The sequence below is a fragment of the Porites lutea genome, chromosome 11 (assembly GCF_958299795.1).
Source record: "Porites lutea chromosome 11, jaPorLute2.1, whole genome shotgun sequence".
NCBI lineage: Eukaryota > Metazoa > Cnidaria > Anthozoa > Scleractinia > Poritidae > Porites > Porites lutea.
Genome location: NC_133211.1, coordinates 21,800,817 through 21,822,075, shown reverse-complemented (window position 1 = coordinate 21,822,075; position 21,259 = coordinate 21,800,817). Strand labels below are relative to the sequence as shown.

The 21,259-nt window shown below is 39.3% G+C and overlaps 1 protein-coding gene across 1 annotated transcript in view; it reads right to left on the bottom strand.

Annotated features, from left to right (window-relative positions):
• LOC140953328 (uncharacterized) overlaps window positions 1-20,870 on the bottom strand; it is a 41,537-nt gene extending 20,667 nt beyond the window's left edge. Inside the window, exons 1-14 of the mRNA XM_073402819.1 lie at window positions 20,757-20,870; window positions 16,259-16,347; window positions 15,121-15,237; window positions 13,866-14,207; window positions 12,394-12,702; window positions 11,252-11,363; window positions 10,933-11,126; window positions 6,342-6,492; window positions 5,924-6,072; window positions 4,983-5,311; window positions 3,915-4,262; window positions 3,046-3,322; window positions 2,367-2,479; window positions 1,467-1,525 (exon numbers count right to left, since the gene is read on the bottom strand). Of these exons, the coding sequence (XP_073258920.1) occupies window positions 1,467-1,525; window positions 2,367-2,479; window positions 3,046-3,322; window positions 3,915-4,262; window positions 4,983-5,311; window positions 5,924-6,072; window positions 6,342-6,492; window positions 10,933-11,126; window positions 11,252-11,363; window positions 12,394-12,702; window positions 13,866-14,207; window positions 15,121-15,237; window positions 16,259-16,337 (2,579 nt within the window). The 5' untranslated portion in view covers window positions 16,338-16,347; window positions 20,757-20,870. The remainder of the gene's footprint in view (window positions 1-1,466; window positions 1,526-2,366; window positions 2,480-3,045; window positions 3,323-3,914; window positions 4,263-4,982; window positions 5,312-5,923; window positions 6,073-6,341; window positions 6,493-10,932; window positions 11,127-11,251; window positions 11,364-12,393; window positions 12,703-13,865; window positions 14,208-15,120; window positions 15,238-16,258; window positions 16,348-20,756) is intronic.
• Between the last annotated feature and the right edge of the window lie 389 nt (window positions 20,871-21,259).

Here is a 21,259-nt window from a genome sequence, read left to right as displayed (position 1 = left end):
GCAAAGTGCAAAACATTTGTTGCGAAGATTTTGGTATCAATGGCCTCGCACTTAGCCTTGCTTTGAAATAGCCTATTTACTCAGATTTTCTCGCATTTTGGAGGCTTTTGTGTGCTGGATGGCTCTTGTTCGATGTGTTTTACACTGGAAAATTTATCTTGCAATTTCTCACGCAATTTTTTGTGGCGACACCACTTGCCCCTAGACTGTTCACAGTCCCCGATTTTTCCGTATGATGGTCGAGATCAAAGGCTTTGCGTCACTGTCGGCCATCTTGGATGAGTCTCAAATCTACTTAGGGGGCTTTGGACAGTACGTATGAAACCAAGATGGCCGCTCGTACCTGTGAGCACTCGATCCTGACGATGTAACGAGAAAATAGGGGCTTGTGAACTGTCCCCACTTACCCAGAATATTACCACAATACAAACAACTCACGGGCACCGAGGGGAGTTCCCGAGTGGCGCTCGGGATAGCACGTTTTTGTGCGCAATAAAGAAAGTTCGTTACAACAGTAGGAGAGAAGAGATTTTAGTGAACACATTTCCTTGTTTATTTACATTGGCTAGTGTCAGTCAGAGCACGGGAACTATTTGACAGACTGGACGAATTAAAATTTGGCCAATTGCTTGACAAAAAGTGCCCCCTTTATGGTGGTCGTATTAGCAGAGTTCCACCGTTGTTAATGTTGTGTAGTAGTACGAAGTTCTAGTTCTTAAAGAGGCTATGTCACGCTATTTCCTATATGTCTTCAAAAAGATAAAACCTTTTTCGCATCAATTGAATTCCAAAGTACTTGTCTAGTTTTGTTATTAAAAACTATATTAAAGTATTGAAACTGTTTCTTGTCGTGTGTCGCAAAAGATGGTAAAGATGGACATGGATTGAAACTTAAAAAAAGTTGTGCCAACTTCTGCACGTTTTAAAGGAGCTGTGTCACGGTAGTCCAGTTCATTTTGTTTAATTTTTCCAATTACTCGCCCTCAATCGCTATGGAATTTAAAGTAAGTAAAGAAATTACATGTAAATGACAAAATCAGAGATCCGAGACAAACAAATATGTCTCCTGAGAATTGTTTTTGAAGTTGCAAGCAGCAGGGATCAACTTTGAAAAACTGTTAGGCTGAACAGTTTTCAAAAATCCTAATTTCAATCCGTTTCAATCTTCTTTAGTTTTGCCCATCCGTGACATCTGTTGTTTCTGTTATGTTATTTCAACCTTCCTTTAAAGTTTTAAGCGGTTATTTTTATGTTTCTCTTAATTTGATTTGGCTGAATTTCGTGACACAGCTCCTTTAATGCCATGCCTGCAAAAATCAACCACAATTTTGTAATTTCTTCATAACTCTCCTTACTACGAACATTACTGTTGTAATGACTTCAGCATAGAACTGATTGATCTCAAACAGCAATATCCTAGTGACAAAGCCAATTAAAGAAGACTGAATTATTGCGTATTAGTGTACCTGAGGCCAAGTAAGATAACTCTTTTAAACCAAGGAAAAGGTTGATAAAGTGAAGACACCTGTTAAAGAAAGGAAACATTCTTTTTAGAACGACAAAAACACATGTCCAGGATTGCAAGCTGTACCAAAAATTTGCTAGAAAATCTCGGTAGCAACTTTTGCAAAAAAAATTAACAAGAGACTGCTAGCAAAAATGTATTTTAAAAAACGCGAAAAAAAAAAAAGAATAACAAATTTAGCAAAACAAGAGAGTTAAAAATAAAGAAGCTCCTATAAAATGTTTAAAAAAACTGTGGCAGAATTGCGCCAGATAAATCGCGAAGTTAATAGCACTAACAACAAATTTAGAAAAACAACAGAGTTCTAAATTGAAAAAAGACAAAGAAGTTCCTACAAAAATGTTTATAAGAATCTGCTGGCAAAAATGTATAAAAAAATTGCAATCAATAATTAAATCAATTTAATGTAATGTTATGGTTCCGCAACATCATCCCTAAGGATACAGTGCTTAAGCTGTACAAGGCATTCATTCTGTCACACTTTTATTATTTTATTAGATAAAGGTTATGTATGTATGTATGTATGTATGTATGTATGTATGTATGTATGTATGTATGTATGTATGTATGTATGTATGTATGTATGTATGTATGTATGTATGCATGTATGTATGTGTATGTACGTATGTATAAAAATAGCAAGAACAACAAATTTAGCGAAAGAAGAAAGTTATAAATTTAAAAAGGCAAACAACCTCGTACTTCAATTAGAACATATATATATATATATATATATATATATATATATATATAAATTAAATCTCAAATTAAAAAAAAAAAAGAATAACAAATTAAGCGAACGGAAGGAGTCGACAAATAATAGAGGTCACGTGACACTTACCTCTCCAATAACGCTATCGCGAATACGTTTATATCTACTTGAATTCTCATTTCTGAGATCATCACTGAAACTTTCACTTATGATCGTCATTGACAAATTGTAGTATGAGTCCTCTGGAAACACAAAAACCGCTGTTTATTGCAAATGAATTGAATTCGGGAGTAGCAATTTTATGTTCGTTTGTTGTTTTTATAAAAATAGCACTGCTAACGAAATAGGTATTTTTTTTTCTTTCTTCATCTTTCTTCTTTGTAAGGAACTTTACCATAGTGTAATGTATCTAAAATTTTCATCTAACATCAACCATCATATTCGAAAAATATTTGCTACCATTCTTAAAGATTATTAATCTGTTAGGCAACTTTATTATTGCATCAGACACCTTCGTATTGAAGAATTTTTCGCATTAAGAATTGTGAAATACGGGTTTAGCCATATGACGCCATAATGAAGTCATATTACAACGTGACAATAAATAAATGTTACAAATAAGGACATTATTCTGTGTAAATTCGGTGATCGTATCATGAGTGGTTTTTAAAATATAGACGGAGGGCCTCCAACCCCTCCCCCTCCCCCTTAGGCCCGCAGTCCCAGGAAGCCCCAAAATAACTGAGAAATTCTAGGAAATTCTGCTATCCATTTGCAAGGAGAAAACGCGAAATAGGTGTCCACTTACTTGAATCTAGAGTAATAATTACTTCTGTTTTTGGTATACCCAAACCCGCATTGTTATAGCCCTGTACTTCCAAGGTGTACTCGCTCCAGGGTTTTAGTCCCGTCACCACCCCGCCAAGGCTGTTGTTCACATGTACGCGAATGGTGCCATCTGGAAACTGCGGTGGTGGAGTTGCTGTTGGTAGTAACTCCCCAATTGCCCTTCTGCGTCGCGCACACTCCAAATGGTCCAAACAGGGGTCAAGATTTAGCCTAATACGACCTGGCCATGCCGTGATCTGAAAATATACAATTTAATCATCACCAACGACATTATCCTGATTCCCAAAAAGACCAATGAAAAAACAAAGAATCCTTTAAGCAGTGCATGGATCTAAAACGGGGAGCCCGGCAATATTTTTCACCTCTTTTGTTGATTGACTTTGTTTTGTTTTGTTTTTTTCTTTTGAAAGGTTAAATCAAGTAAATCAAACATTTACTATACCAGGAAAGTGTATTTTCCACAGGAAGGAGGTTTCGTGAAGCTGAATTTACGGTCCATGGGTTGATAACTTTAAGATTGAACTACTGTAACTTCTTGTACTTTAGCCTTCCAAAATACCTTCTTAAGAGATATCAGCACTAAGATGTTATCCGTTTATGGGCTTACTCGCAGTATAAAATATAAAAGAAATAATGCGAATCAGCATTAAAGCGACAAAGCTATCATTTTCTGGTCTATAACCTGTGGAACTTCTTTCGAATGGTCCTTATTCGCACCAAAATCCAATCCAAAAATAAACTTGTCAGAAAAAACGCCGTGACACGAATTAGTGAGAGAGTTATTCGCCCGGGTTATAGGCTCCTGTGATAATTCATAGAAATACGTACCCAGTAGCCATCCACTGTCTTGGGAGGGAGAACCTGTATTGCGCTCCACTGTACCTCCACAGACCTCGCCTGAATCCGTACTATAGATACAGTCGAGGGAGCCAAAGGTCGGCTTTGTCCAGAAAGACCTTTCACAATGGGACTAGATGGCCCAATTCCTTTGAAGTTTTCTGCGCGAATCGCGATTTCGTACTCACTGTTGGGCTGAGGTACAATAATGAAACTGTTCTGATTACTTGAGCAGTCAAGAACAATAGTGTTGTTGTTCCAGGTTGCGTTAGGAGCGTTCAGACGATAAAAAATTCTGTAGAAGCAGGATCGTCCGCTCCAGTCTACTCGATCAAGAGCCTGTAGTGGAAAATCCTCCTCTTAGTAAATTGCAAAATATTTACGCTTACTATCACAAGTAATCGTTCTGCGAAAACGCGTACGTTTCCTTGACAAACATAGTTTAAAAAACTACTCATTGCTTACTCACTTTCCAGGTTATCCTGAGTAGGCGATCAAACGTCCCTGGTGAGCCTTTAAGATTGGCCGGATAAAGCGAGGGCTCTAAAACAAAATGGTACAAGATTCGTTTATTATCTAAATTAAAGGACTAATCAATATGAAGAAAGGCTCTCAAAAATCTAAAAAAAAAATTAAGGCATTATTGATTGACTAGGCAGTGTTTAAGGCAAACGCCCATATTGACTCTCTTTTGGAAAGATTAAAAGGGGAGAGAAACTGACAAGGTTGTCTTGTAATAACCCAGCGGGTAAACACGCAAGGATTTATGGGAGAAAAGCAATGTCAAGTGGTCTCCAAGAGGGGGTGAGGGGCAAAGGGTCTAAAAGCTTTCAATGCGTACGATCACAACAGAAGTTTGCGCATGCCTTCCCCTTTGCTCCTATGGTCATTAATGAAATTAAACCTGCTTTTTATTTGTTGCTAGGAAAAATACAACATGTAACGGCCGCTTTTAATTTTTGTATGCCCTTTTTCAGAAAATTAAAAAGGATAGTTCGGTCGTTCGCATACAAAAAGATGTCTTCATTTTACCGCCACGCTTTGGACCCTCGTTTAGTACTTACTATTGCTGTTGGTGATACAAGTAAGGCCCGACACCATATAGCCAGGAAACCCAGGTCCAAGATTATTAGACGCACGAATGCGGAACTGTATCTCATTGTCAGCCTTTAAATTCTTTACAACAAACAAACGAGTAGCACCATTAACAACGGCAAGCTTAGAGAACTCTTGCCAGGGTAAAGGATTTGACTTGGACCTCGCTCTCCACTCAATGATGAACTCGGATGGCGGATCGAGATCTGGAGTTAGCCTCACATCCCAGGTAAGATTGGCAGTGTGGTTTGCGCAGTTGGTTATTACTACGTTGACGGGAGGGAGGGGAGGACCTGACAAAAGATTAACAGAAAAAGATACGAGTGCAGATACTTAAAAACAACTTAATACGTGATTAAATTTCAACAAGGGTTCTGACGAATCACGAAATCAAAGCCGTAACAATAGTTACTGAAAAGGGTAATCTTTGAGACTAAAACAATTGTTCGCAAATAATCCAAAATGTTGGCGCCTTCGGACAAGACATTGACCAGTATTTCCAAAAATAAATGTGTCACATTTAATTTATAAGATTTTAGAAAATAAAATAATCGGTCATCAGACCCCACATAAAGTACATTAAGCCTCCAATCAAAAAAAGAATCGCTAATTTCATCGAGGATAAGTTCGGCATTGCTTTATAATCGTGTGTTTTAAAGTGAGTGGGAGTGTCTTTTCGATTCACTGATCAATCTACCTCGCATGAGCAGGGGAACTTTGGTCTTGTTTTTGCTTATCCAAAAACACTTTAGACTGACTTGAATTGATAGGGATATCAGCAAAAAAACAAGCAAGAAAGAAGTGAAAATTCAAACGGCGCCTACAGCCTTTGGCTACATAACAGGAAAAAAATGAAGCTGATGATATAAAACCGCTGTAAGTCACTCACTACTTTTAAGACATACCAGTCACTATTAAATACGTTCTTCGGTCATCCTCAGTCAACTTGTTTTTTGCCACGCACTGGTAAAAACCGAAGTCATCCAACCGAAGGTCCCAGATTTCCAGGTTACCATCCGACTGATCGATAGAAAATCGGTTGGTAAACTTTGCCCTGAAAGAGAAGTAAGCTTTAAGGTCATTCTCATGAAACAATCTGCAGCTTCAAAAATCAAATGGGGAAAGGAAGGGAAATCAAATTTTCTTACTTCTGTTTTTTTTCTTTCTTTTTTTTTTTTCGCTTTGAGCCAGATAGTGATAAACTTCCTTAAAACGAAACCTATCCACCAAAAGAAAGTTACTTTTTTCACTGGTTCCTTTGAATCGTCCCCAAGAAAAAATGTGTACTTTATGAGATTAACGTTATAGTTAAGATAGTTCAACCTGTTCTGAACTTCGATTCCATTGTAAAACCAGGTCCTACTGATTATTGGGTGTCCTGTTGTGTTACAAAACATTGTCACCCTTCCTCTCCGCTTCCCAGCTCTGACTTCATAATGAGACCCAGCCGTGGGGTATTTCGCTGTTACCCTGTCTGTGAGAGACAAAAAGGGACGTAAATTACATAAAACAAATTGGGAATTAAACAATAAAATTCAACCATCAATGGTGAAACCCGACCCTTATTCAGATGGTTCCAGTTGTTCAAACATAGCACTATCTACCCGATAAATCGCTATTAAGGTGACTCGACCCAGTTTTTTTGGGGGGGTACCATCCTACTTTGAAGCTCTCTGGTATCCCCACCTTTACTTTTATCGTAAGTCTAACACATAGAATGGATAACATATAGATCAATCTACAATATAACATAAAATTTTTGGCGATCGGAGTAAATGTCACGTGATTATAATGCCACGCCCCTTTGAGGTCTGAGTCGAAAATCTGCTGTTGCCGGCATTTTTTCGTGAAAATCTCTCGGCTACACATAGTGCGCATTAGTGCCTTGCGCTGAACAGAGTTTCACCAAAATCGCAAAGACCCAATTCGAGAAATTCAGCGGTTTCCAAATTTAGGTCATAATTTATGCGAAAATGATAAGCAAACTTTACACGGATTATATCTAATAAACCAAGAGATTCATCCCTTTATTTTGGGCATCGTTATAACAGATGGGTCCTTGCAAGTCCGCAAAACGCTTTAGGGCCTTGTAAATGCGCGCGATTTCGAGCAAAGCAAACATATAGAAATTATAGTTTTCGCAATTTGTTGACGTTTGTCAGCGTTTAAGAGTCCTTCTCACGAAAAAAGCATTTTCTTAAAAATTCGTAGTTTTTTTTCCTTCAAATTTTTTCAGGGCCACAATTGATTAACTAACTACCCGGACTCTGAATTTCATGGTCATTGAAAAACTGTGACATTATCTTCTATAAGCCCAAACTTGAGTAAACATTGAAGATTTTTAGCGTTTTGGCTGAGTTTGTGCTTTGGGAGTTGTCTATTGTTTCTAGTCTGTCATTACACAGCATTCTTGTTCAGCACGCGTGCAATGACCGCGCTTGGCTGACTTCCGAATGCTCACCGAGATATAATAATTTTGGTACAGTGAGACAGGCCATCGCGTGATACATAGAGGTTTAAGTCACAATTTTTAATCAATTCTCGTGCTTCTTGTACCTTTGCAAAAAAATCAAGAAGTGCTACACACTAAATCTACTTACTATTAAAAAAATATCATTTTTTCATAGGTTTAATGCAAGCCAATAATTAAACCAACTCGTGACGGGAATATCTCGGTGAGCATTCGGAAGTCAGCCAAGCGTGGTCATTGCACGCGTGCTGAACAAGAATGCTGTGTAATGACAGACTAGAAACAATAGACAACTCCCAAAGCACAAACTCAACCAAAACGCTAAAAATCTTCAATGTTTACTCAAGTTTGGGCTTATAGAAGATAATGTCACAGTTTTTCAATGACCATGAAATTCAGCGTCCGGGTAGTTAGTTAATCAATTGTGGCCCTGAAAAAATTTGAAGGAAAAAAAACTACGAATTTTTAAGAAAATGCTTTTTTCGTGAGAAGGACTCTTAAACGCTGACAAACGTCAACAAATTGCGAAAACTATAATTTCTATATGTTTGCTTTGCTCGAAATCGCGCGCATTTACAAGGCCCTAAAGCGTTTTGCGGACTTGCAAGGACCCATCTGTTATAACGATGCCCAAAATAAAGGGATGAATCTCTTGGTTTATTAGATATAATCCGTGTAAAGTTTGCTTATCATTTTCGCATAAATTATGACCTAAATTTGGAAACCGCTGAATTTCTCGAATTGGGTCTTTGCGATTTTGGTGAAACTCTGTTCAGCGCAAGGCACTAATGCGCACTATGTGTAGCTGAGAGATTTTCACAAAAAAATGCCGGCAACAGCAGATTTTCGACTCAGACCTCAAAGGGGCGTGGCATTATAACCACGTGACATTTACTCCGATCGCCAAAAATTTTATGTTATATTGTAGATTGATCTATATGTTATCCATTCTATGTGTTAGACTTACGATAAAAGTAAAGGTGGGGATACCAGAGAGCTTCAAAGAAGGATGGTACCCCCCCAAAAAAACTGGGTCGAGTCACCTTAAGAGGATAAGTACTACGAACACCAATTGCGTTATCCACGGAATAGTGATTTATCAAGTGGACGGGGCTATCCAACTTTTGAACAACTAGGGCATGGCCTAATAAGTCAAGAGATCGCAAAAGATTCAAAACTTAGTTTAAGTGCTTGTCACTTTTGAGTCGATATCACAAAAGCAGAGCAATAGCAAAGCTCTCGCGCACGAAGCGTGCGCAGCGGAGCTCCATTTGGAATTAGGTTATCTATGCATCCAAGAAGTTTTGGCTCTGACAAAATCGTCCGTACGTCCACCCTTTCATGTTAGCGGATATGAAATGGCACATTTTTTAGCTAGGAGTCCTGAGGTCACATATTATCTGGCCCCAGTTGTTCAAAAGGTGGATAGCGCTATCCACCGAATAAATCTCTGTTCAGTCGATAGTGCAATCGGTTTCCCTAATACATATCCACAAGGTAGAGATTTATCCGATGGAAAGCGCTATCCAGCTTTTGAAAAACTGGGGCCTGTTGTTTAACTTGGTATTGGACACCCATTATGGGGAATCATGTTATATAGTCAATTGACAGCCATCGAAAAAAGGACATCCGCTGGCCAGTGTCACATGACTGTATCGTGGGCTCAGGTATACAATAATAATAATAATAATAATAATAATAGTAAGTTATTTATATAGCGACATTTCTACTAGATAACCAATGACGCTTAACAATTCTACTAAAAAAACAAAAGTGAGAAAAATCTAAAAAAGTTACTAAAATATGACTTGTAGAACTACATCATAAAAACATAAGAAAAATAAAAAAGGAACGGCTAAATGAAAAGGTATTATCTCTATTCTTAAAAGAAATTAAGCAAGCAGTAGTTCTTATTTGGTCTGGTATAAATTGTTCCAGAGTGAGGGGGCAATGACTGAAAAAGCGCGCTTTCCATAGGGCTCAAGATTATACTTAGGGACTACTAGCAACCCCTTGTTGGTGGAGCGGAGTGTTCTGCTAGGTGTATATTTAACTAAAAAATCTGTCAAATATTTAGGCCCAATTCCGTGATAAGCTTCAAAAGTCAAAATTCACATCTTGAACTCAATCCTTGACTTGACGGGAAACCATTGTAGTTCTCCTAAGATCGGGGAAATATGATCGTATTTCTTTGAGTCCGTAAGGAGACGGACCGCAGCGTTTTGAACATGATGGAGTTTTTGCAGCAAATGCTGTGGGAGACCAGATATATAATAGTGAGTGGCAGTAATCAATTCGAGAAGTCACAAAGGCGTGTATGAGGATTTCACAGTGCTTGAGCGATAGGTGACCAGTTTACGGAGATGGTAGAAAACGTTATACAAAGAAATTTCACATGCTTGTCATTGGCAGGGTGTTAACAAGCCAAACGCCGATGTTTCTTTGCCAATTCAGCAGCTACGATAAATTTAGTGCCTGCATAAATGGAGCTTAACTGAGGAAGAGGACGATGACGAGCGTATACAACTCATCGAGGTGGCGTATTTGTTAAAGTTATCCGCTGACCAATTGTTGTTTTTTAATTGAACGCAGGCTTAGGACTCTTCATTAGAGGAATTCCGTTTGTGCTCCCTGCTTACGGGTAAAAGATGAATTACTTAAGAAAGACATTTCGTAAAAGATCCTTCGAGAGCTTCGCTCATGTTTTGACCCTGGCTAAATCTATATATTACTCGAATGAGCAAGTCATCAGACTTGATACTGGATGCAGAAGCCTTCCATTTTCTCTTCGCACGAGTAAAGCAAAAGCAATAAGAAACGTAAGCAGATCTTTGTTACTAGTGCTAGCGGCAGAGGCAGCCTGCGAGCAGACTCACTTGACAGTGTTAGTTCTACTAAGCACCAAATTTTTCCCGCGCTACGAAGCAGAAGCGAGTCTACTCGCATGCGTCGGCAGAGGCTGCCCCAGGTATCTTGTATTGTTAGCGTTGGAAGTGTTGGTATCGGTATGTTTCTGTGCGCAAGAACCGGTTGGGGTTCCTTTAGTTGAACGCATGCTCCGTAGTCTCCTCAATCTCGTACCCAGAGTCTTCTGGCTTTTTGGTCCATTTGGGTACGAGATTGTAGTCTCCCTTGCTTAGCATCTTTCTCGTCACGCTTCGGCGTATCGACTTCGACGAAGAAGCGAAGTACCTCTACGTTTTATCGTCCTTGCTCTCTATAATAATAATTTAGTAAACGCTAGGGCTAAGATTGGTGTGATCATAGATTCATCGGAGGAAATTTAGTTTGCAAACTCTTACTCGTCCTCAATCTTATACTCCGCGACTATATATAGCAACTATTTAACAGAGCGAGTGAAATACCAAAAAAATTGTCCTAACATCGAGTAGTTCTCAAATATTTTAAATATATATTTTTTGTGGAGAGTAATATTTTTTATACCTATGACTTTGACATCGAAAGACGTTGTCAAATTTCCAAACGGACTGACTGCTTGACAAATATATTTTCCATCATGTATTGTCGAGTTTAGTGAGCCCAGACGCAGGGTTCTGTTGAAGACCTGATGCTGGAACAAGTCTCCCGAATCTTGAATCAATGATCCTTCTTTATACCACTGTATGTTTGGGACTGGCCTATAGAATATGATAAGAATGCATTATTAGTACCCTGCTTACAAACCTAGCAGTACTGATCTCTCTGATATCCTGGACTCTCTAGGATTTTTCTTGTTGTCTTGCTTAAAAGCGAAGAATCGTACCTTCCTCCTGCGGTGCAATTGAGGTAGAACTGATCTCCACTAAGCACGGTGTATTCACCTTGTGGAAATGTGTAAAATTTCAGCGGCGACAAGGAACTAGGGCTCTGCGTAGCTGGAAAAACAACAGCAGTAAACATCTGAAAACCGGCACTGTACTTCCTACTACATAATTATAAAGGTTGGTTTTAACATAATTTCTAACAGACTGGAGCGTTCCGCGAGATGGTCTGAAGCTGTGTACGTTGAACGCCACAGACAAAGATTCTCATTCTTTTTAGTGATAGCAGACCTGGTATGCTTGATTGATTTGACGAACATGTGGTGTAAAAATGGTGCCAAGCATTTATCTCAAGTTAGATTGGTCATTAAATGATACTTGTTTTAAAAGTCGAGAAGCAAAAGAGTGTCCTTGCTTTGTGTTCACCTCTATTCACCACTATAGAAACGAGAAGGAAGTTTGGCCAAGTTAAATTACGCAAAGACTTCTGGAACTGTTACTAGAAGCAGGGGAAGAAAGGCCAATTCGCAACTTCAGGAACGAGAAGGAAACTGGGCCGAGTTAACTTTCGCAAAGACGTCTGGGACTGTCACTGGGGACAGAGTAATTGGCTAATAGCAGACTGGCGCGTCCCCAGTAACGATCCCAGAGGTCTTTGTGAAAGTTAACTCGGCCCAATTTCCTTTTCGTTTCTGAAGTAGCCAATAGCTCGGCGATTCTCTCAAAATCAATTGCGGGACAAATTTCGGTTCCAGTTTCCTTAGCGTTTCTTTAGCGTACGTTGTGAACGGTCTCTTTGTCAATATCAGCTGCAAGATGTGCCATACTAGTGCAACAGATACACTCTGTATGATGTTTAGCTTTAACTTCCCTTCTCGTTTGGCACAAAAACAGGTAGAGGCACTTTAAGGTCAAGTTGTCGTAGATAGATATCTCAATCTCCATCTTTCACTGTCTTAATTTATTTAATTTATTTTTTAATAATTCTTAGGTTTGTCAAACCTTTATTAAACGTCTAAACTGTATTAAGCAGTCAGTAAGCCATTTCCAAAGGCGGATCTCGAGTGTGGTAACAATATAAGCCAAATATTGGTAAAGATACGAAAAATATCCGATCGATATAAAAAGGCCGCGCCACTGGTACCTGGAATAACGGTGCGTAAATACATTGGAGGGCCAACGACGTAACGTCTAAAAAGGTTTCTTGTTCTACATTGGACTGGGCTCAGCTCGCTGCCGTTGACGAACGAGAAAAGTAAATCTCCAGTGGGCTCCATGAGAATTCGTGGGGCGAATGAACGATTGTTTGCAATTGACGTCTGTGTTGATTGAACGATCCAGTCATAAGTCACACGGTTGCTGTACGCACGAGGTGGGCAGCGAAGAAGAAACGGTTTATTCTGCTCCAGAGTGATATTGATGGGCTCGTTAGGTTGAAGAAAAGCTCCTGCGGCTACAAGGAGACCAAAAATAACAACAGAGGTTAGAACAACAAATATTATGATCGTTAAATTGGCTCTGTTTTAATTAGTTGTTTTTCCCATACAAATCCTACTCGTTTGTTCAGGAATATTTCCCGGCCCTTCTAGTTTACGATCAAGGACTGTATCTTTCAACTCCACTAAATGCGTTTATTCTCTCTCGAAGTGCGTTCAATGTTACGCTCTCAATGTCTATTCCGTCCTAAACTATAGCTCTTAATGCATCAATGACACTTTCACTAAAATAGAAGTACAATTTATAATGCTGCGGTTAATTCTTGGCTCACTAAACCCTAGTGCAGACTGTCCAACCATCCCGATCTCGTCCATCGTCGGAGACCCAGGGGCTGATAAAGGGGGCGAGGGAAAATCTAAACGGGCGGAAAAATATTGCACGAAGAAAAGTAAAGAACGGCGAGAAGAACCCCTGGGGAAAATGTCTTACCAGACCAGTTCCAAACGGTCGCCGCCTTTCTCGCTTCCGATTGGTGCCAGAACGGCGGCGACCGTTTGGAACTGGTCTGGTAAGACATTGTCCCCAGGGGCTCTTCTCGCCGTTGTTTACTTTTCTTCGTGCCGTATTTTCCCGCCCGTTTAGACTTTCCCTCGTCCCCACTATCTGTCCCTGGGTCTCCGAGGATGGATCTCGTCGGGATTCTCCCGATTTTGTTTGAAAATCCCGATTTTGTCATCTGTTTTGATGAATACACAAGAACACCTAACAGAGCGTACTTAACAGAAACTGATACCCAGAAAAAAATATACTGCCTGAAAACAAAACTCTAAATCCGCTGTACCAAGCGCATGGGGGCTATAAGGCTTTAAAGACTGTATCCTAGCAACAAGTAGCGCGTGCTCCACAAAGTTCATACTCGATCATTTAAAACTGTAAGGAAATATAAAAAGGTTTATATAATTATGAACGGGCCGGGGAAATTAAAACCCGCGGGGAAAGAGATCATTAAGGTGTGAATTCGTTCCTTAGAGCTAGGCCACTTAGATCGATGTACTTAATTCGACCCAGCCTTCCGGAACTTCGCAAAGCGCAGAAGACTAAACAGTAACTCATTCCGCCATCCACTGTTTTTAACATCCCCAAGGTAATGACAAAAAAGCTAATAGAAAGTGCACACACCTGAAAATTCCAGCTTTATTTTTCTGCTAAACAAAGTACCAAATTCGTTTGTCACGAAGACTTGGTATTCTCCTTTATGATCGAGCAGTGGGGAAAAAAACGTCAGAAAACCACTTTCGGAAATCCTGATACGGAAATCTTTGGCCGCGTCAAGTGTGGTACCATTAACAGTCCATTTGTAGGTATTTGGTCCTGACAGTTGCGTACCCACAAATTTCAGTTCAACACGGCGGGAACTTGGGAAGTCCAAAGCTTTGAAATTTGTCATGTCCCCTGTCTCAGCAGTGATACCGGGAAGATATGCCTCGAAACTGTTTATGCCAATGCTTCCTCTAAATGAGACTGAAAAATAAAGAGATAAGAGACAAATGTGTCAGCCTTGATTTTACATGGATGTTATTGATCTGCACAGTCAATTCACGCCTTGTGGACACAGAGAGTTATTAAGGACACCTCGTAGGTAAAGCCACTTAAAGGACCTCAACCCTCTAGTGCAAAAAAATACGGAGGTTTGCGATATTATCATTTGACCCTGGATTCTCGCTTAACGGATTTTCCAAGCATCTTTAAACATTTTGACTAAAATCTTTAAATGATATTTTTGAACAAATGTATGCTTTTTGAGTTGTGGATTAATTTTCACCCTGTTAAGTCCAACTTTTAACAGGATTGTCAAAATTAAAAATGGTTTGTTGCCACTCTGAAGCAAATTCAATGAAATCTCGCCTATTATCCCGTTATTACCGTCTCTGGTAAGTTAGGACACTAGCTCGTGTTCCTGGAGAGTCTACCACAAGAATAATGGCCACCAGCCTATTACAAGAATAACGACGTGTATTTTTCAACAAAATACATTTTGTAACTTGGAAAATTCAGAGACGAAAAGGAGGAAGCTTTCTGCGCTAAAGTATCATTTTCACAAGGTCATCAGGAGTGCAGGCGAAAAATGATCCCTTCCATCAGTTACAACTGCACTTCTCCTACATGGACAACAGAGGTCAGTGATGATTTTTAAATCAAAAGGGACTATTGTGAGCGGACAGGAGTTTTAAATCCTCTTCAGTGTTCACCGACAGATTCAGATCTTAAGGTAACTGGGGGACCCGCTCATCTAGGCCCTAAGATAAGTGTGTGGCCCGGCCTCGAAAATAATTTTTCTTGGCCCTGGGGCCCAACAATAACTAGTTGGGGGCCCGGTTCCCAACTTCCTCCCGCTTGAACGGCCATTGCATTTGTAAAATTTCATTTTACTTACGCTCCGTGCAGTTTCGACCGGTAAAGTCCCTCGAACAATAGCACATGTAGTCGTTAAGCTGTTTTGGAATACAAGATCCACCATTTTGACAGGGATTTAAAATGCAGACATCTTGTCCTGTAGAAGCGTTAAGAAAGATAAAAATTATGAGCTTTATAAAGCCTCTTACTGAGAGTCTAACTTAGATTACGCCACACAAACGCCAGGGCCCTCAGAGGTTTTTGAACGTTATTGTTTTTGTTGATTTTTCAAGCAGATAAATATTTTTCAAATTATTTTTTCTAAAGATCATTAGGCCACCTACAGACAACTGCATGCAGACAAAGGCCTACTCATGCATAGTAGAGAAAAACGTTTAGCTGCAGACAATGCCCTGCTCATACGTAATTTCTGTGTTGGCTGCAAACTTAAGATACGTATAGGCCCTTTGCAGCTTGCAGTCACGTGAACAAAATGCTTACTGCAAAAAATATGGGATCCAGACTAACAAACAACAAACAATACCATGGATAGAGCGCAAGAAAATTTGGTAAAGGGCAAATGTTGACGAGTTCGACGAGTTTCTATAAAACGGATAACCAAATTGCTCCACCGCGTGGCGTTTAGTCCGACGCCTTTTTCCATTAATACATATTAATAGTTTTTTTTTTTTCGGTTATTCAAAACACCATAAAATGGTACGCTGAAGAGTTTTAAAACCTACAATTTAGAAGATCCACTATTTATTTTATATTATGCTGTTTCAATCTCTCGTATACTTTAGGTTAAATCCAAATTTTAGTAAGAGTTAGTTCGCGTGGCATCGAGCTGCAAAGGGCTTTTTACTACAATACTGCGCTTTCAATTTCGCAATATTTTTTTGAAAGATAATTATTATTTTTTCTCTGCACTACATGCCTGTCTGACATACTCACTGTCAACAAGCTAGAGCAGTAAGAAAGAAACTGGTCGAACACTACTTTATTATATAACGACCAATTAGGCGACACAGACTACGGGTAGAGGACTGGTAAAGTAAATGTATTAGGCGTCCTTTTTTGCCCTCGTCTCTCAAAGGGGAAGGAAAGAAAGAACGCCTGATCGCAGGTAAGACGTTTAGTAAAGAGACATTTCAGTAAAGCATATATGATTGAATTACCTTTTACGACATTTGCAAGTGAAAGGACGAGTATAAAAACATAAACTTTAAGACCAAGATTCAACGGGGACAACTCCATTAGTAGCACACTGAAAAACAAAGAAAAGAACTGCTGAGTAAAATTACTTTATCCTCTCATGAAAAGTATTCGGTTGCTGACACGGATAATGTGTCCGCGCACCACTAAATGATAAATTGATCAAGATGAAATTTGGGCCATTTCCGAATTCTAAAACTCTCACTTTCAAAACGAAGCTAAGTGTAAAATATTTCTTGTTAATTGGACGAGAATAAAAATTCATTTTCATATCAATAGCTTCGCATTTAGCCTCGCTTTGAAACAGAGACTTTTGGCAACTCAGAAATGGTCTATTGAGATAAACGTATATGTACAAAATACCCAGATTAAACACAATAAAGCACAAACTGAAATATTTTTCTACATTGAAATACCTCTTTAAACCAAGAATGAGCAAAAGTTCCTTTTTCCTGACTTGCAAAATATATTTTTCCTTGGTTGAGACAATTCTTACCCCAAACCTAACAATATTAAATCTTCCGTACTGAGTCTTACCTCAGTCTTAAGAAGCCATTTACACGTTTTAAAAATCGCACTGTCGGGAGATTAAAGATGTACAAGTGGTAAGACTTGTAAAACAATGTTTACTATTAATGCCATTGGCTAAATTAGTGAATGTCAGTATGACGTGTGCGGGTAGTACAACTGATGAAACTGCATCTCGTTAATGTAGAGAGATATAGAGGACTTTTCAAGTGGTACGATTCACAAGAGATGTGCAGCTGATAACTTCCTTGCGCGTCACAAAAAAAGCATATGGCGCGAAACGTTCGCCTCGTCCTATAGGCCAAATACCCTAAACACATTTGATATATGCCACGCTGTAAGTGAAAGTGCATATCCCTTTTTTTTTACTACACAAGGTACAAGACGGGCTTCTGATAAGTCAATAGTAATGTATAGAATACAAAATTATACCAAACCGCCTCCGGCCTTAGGAATTAGAAGAAATTTTGGTATGTCCGAAGTACGGCTACAGATATGTATATGACACTTGAGAGCGACATCTAAAGCAAAGAGAGGAGTTTTAATTTAGATATGGCGGTGCCAGGCGTCGGAACCACCTTGATCGTGATTTACAAACTTTTCTCGAGTTTTTCTCCCAACATCCCGCGTGGGTTATCACGCCGGTAAACCCACAGAAAGTTTGGTCTATTGCTTAATAATTGTATACCTTTATAGTAGTTAGACTACAAAACAGCCCGTATTTTAACGTAGGTCAAGAGCGCTCGAGCAGTCAGTTGAGATCCAAGAGTGACGTCAAATTCTCCGCTCTCTGTATATCGGGATTTAATCATGTTTAAACAAACACGCCCTCCATGGAAACCAGTTGTGTTGTTGGGGCTGGGGTGTTTCTCTTGTGATTTAAGTAGTCAGCGTGTTACCCTCCTACCTTATAACTACAGTAGAATACCGATCTTTCGAACCACCTTGGGAAGAGCAAATTGATTCGACTTATCTGAACGTTTGAAAAAGTTGGGGTAAAAATTACAGTGTTTGACAGGTGAAGGGAAGTAAAGTTTGGTTTGAATTAATGGGAATTTCGAAAAACCGAGGGATCAAAAAATCGGGATTCTTCTGTACCTACCTAACTAACTAATGCTGTTAAAACGAAGTGATTTTCCCAATTTACTTTGTCGGCTTTGATCATTGTAAAGGCTAATTGAAGTCAGAAGTTTGAATCAGCTTTTCAACCCCAATATTAACGTGATGATCATATTCAAATGAGGAGCTCATCAATTTTAATTAACGTACAAATAGCTTTTTCCTTTACGCTATTCTAGTCACGTTTTCTGATTAACAGAGAAGAAAAAAATTGTTATGAACTGAATTATTTGATGATGGTGACTGTTTTTTATTTTCCATGAAGTTTACATTTGATTACACAACGACCTGATAAGAGAAATTCAGACACTGTAGTTATAAGACCTTATAAGGACTTGAAAAATTAATGACGCGTTGAAGCACCTGTTATACGCAGTTGTGAGGGACTAATATCAATGTGCGTAGTTAGCGAAAAATTAACTTGATGTTGTTTGCAGCAAAATGATAATAGCTTGTGTACGGCAGCCTCCTCTCATTAGGAAAAAATAAGGAGAAAAAAACGAATCTTCTTATCTGAATTTTCCTCTGAGGGGAGGGGCGGCTGTGCGCGGGCCTGAATAACAACACTTTCAGTCATTTTGTACCATCCGAACAAGAGTGATATGACGGATTAAGAATTTAAGATGGATATGGTAAGGTGGATTGAGCATGTCCCTTGACAACCCCATTTCAAAAAAGCGAGAAAATTGTTATGAATAATTATGACGATCGATAGATGATTCCCGGGAGATGATTGCATGACTGCCTAGTTATGCTTTTCGTTACTCGAAAAAAGACCGAGAATCACACCCGCGAAGGAGGGGCGAGACCAGAGAGAACGACTACCATGCGGCTTGAACGAACGAGGTGAAAAGAATGGCGAAATGAATTAAGTAAAGACTTCTCTTTTCAGTTCCTCGCGCTAACAAGTCCGAATAATCATGCATGGTTGTGTTGATAGTTTCTCTCTTCTGGGTAGACCAGGACGTCTACTAACATAAGCTAAGAATATTGTTTGAGCTTTACCGGCGATTTGGTCAATGTCAGTCCGGCAAAACAAAAACTGCCTGATGAGGTGCAAACCAGTTGCAGACTGGGAGGTAAACATTGTTCTAAAATGCTCTAATCCTGACCCTAATTAACCCTAAAACAAGCCTTCTAGGGAAACGGTTAGGGTTAGGGATAGAGTATTTTAGAACAATGTTTACCTGCCTGTCTGCAAGTCTGCAGTCTGCGTTTGTCGCACAGGGGCAAATCTACCTGTAGGACAGTACGCATATGCGTACAATGTACCTGAAAAATTGTCAAAGATAAATAAGAGCAAGAGAGAGAATAAAACAAAAGAGAGGATATGAGGTCATATGAACAAAATGTAAATAAGGAATGGCTAGAAAAATTGTGCAATTGCCCATGAAACACCACTTTAACTTCTTTCAGGCAATGTATAGAAAACAATGCAGTGTTTTACATGTCTGAGTTTGCCACAGGCGAAAGCCGGAACTGCTGCCTAAAAACACAGTTTTAAATTTGATCGTAGTCTTGCTATACCTGGAGCTTCAGTTTATACCGCTAATAGGCTCCTAACTATTTTCATCAAAAAAACGGAAATTTAATCAAGTCATCCGTGTGAAAACGATTTGGGGGACACGGCGAGTAGGGCTGATTTGGGAAACTGAGCGCACCGTACGTATTCCGACCTCTGAAAAAATTTCTAACACGGCTTTTTGCGTTTTTAAAATATTCATCATCGTTGACCTAAGGCCTCCGGATCGTGCGTTTGACAACCAGGAAAAGGCTAGCCTCCCACGCAGACGTTCTTACGGGTTCGTCGCGCAACCATTCCTCTCAGAACGTTTGCGTGGGAGGCTAGGAAAAGGCCTGTCTTTGCAGTTTATACGAACTCTAAACTGACTCTGGCCATGCACCTGTTATAGTTCCTGTGTTTATCGATTTACTAACAAACAAAAAATTAACACGTTAATTCTGCAGCAGTGGCACTAGTTCTATTTTGTAGCTGCCTGAGCGGTGAAGACACAGTGAATAAAAAACCTGTGAAGTTTTACTTTGTTTTCTAGCTGTTATTTTCCTTGGCTCTTTTGTGTTGACTTCTCAGTGGCTTCTTTGTATTCATTGTTTTACGTCACTCGTGAGTTTCACAGGTTGTTACACCGAGGATGAGAAACATGAAACCTAAGGACGATTTACGACGAGATCCTGTCCATAACCTAGAGAAAATTAAGGCTCCAAACTGTGGTTTTAATAGATATGAACCCTTTTTTCCCTTCCTTCCTTTGGCTAAAACTATTTCTTACGGATTCAAACTCCCGACTGTTGGAAACAAGCATCCTAGTGGGATTAGCACGCAATGTCAACAATGAACTGATGAGTGTGCGCAACATGCGCAAACACAAATAAGTAATCTAGCCTTTCATATTACGCAGTGCAGTGAAGAATTATGATTTACGTTCAGTACGTACTTGAAACCTACACATCAAAGTTGTGCTCATACCTCACATGAGGATAGAATTTGCAATCCTGGTTTTCCGAAAAACTGGTATCGTTGGACAATCGTAAATAGGACTATGGCTGTAAGGTCGAGACCTAAATTTATCAGCTATGACCTCAATTCTCTTACACAGATGATAGTTAAGCAATAAGTGCCTCTATGTTGTGAAGGAATTTGTCGATAAAACCATGAAACGAACTGCAATATTTCTGTCATAAAGCATGAAGTTCACTGACACGTGAAATTGCAAAACAGTTCTATAAAAACATTAATTGTATTTATACAAGAGTTAAATGGTTATACTCAGCTCAACTAATACAAAATCTTACCTCGTAGTTGCTTCCCTTGCGGCATGCTATTGCCGAGAATTACGTTTAGTCACGAGGGCAAACTTGAATCGATATTCCGCCACTCGGGCCACAAAACCTCATCCGTAATGGTAATATAGCAAGCAGTGCGGTGTGCGTCATTCTACATGACAGGAACTTGAGTGTTCCCTTACTGAGTCACGTAATGGTGCTTAATAAGTCCAATGCTTCAAGAAAAAAGAAACAAGTTAAAAATTTGCATAGTATTATTGCAGAGGTTCCACTTTAAAAGGATATTTTCAGAAAATTAGCTGTCAGCCCGGCTAGGAATTTACCACGGTCACGTCTTGATTTTAAAAATCCCTTCTGGCAAATGTAACAGTTTTTCAGTCGTGACTATAAAAAGAGAGTAGTAAAAATAAGCGAAATCTCTGCTCAGGGCTAGGGACAACTGTAAAGCGTCCTCAAAAGTGCAATTGCTAAAATACCTTGTCGATGGAGCTTTGAATACCGATTACACGCAT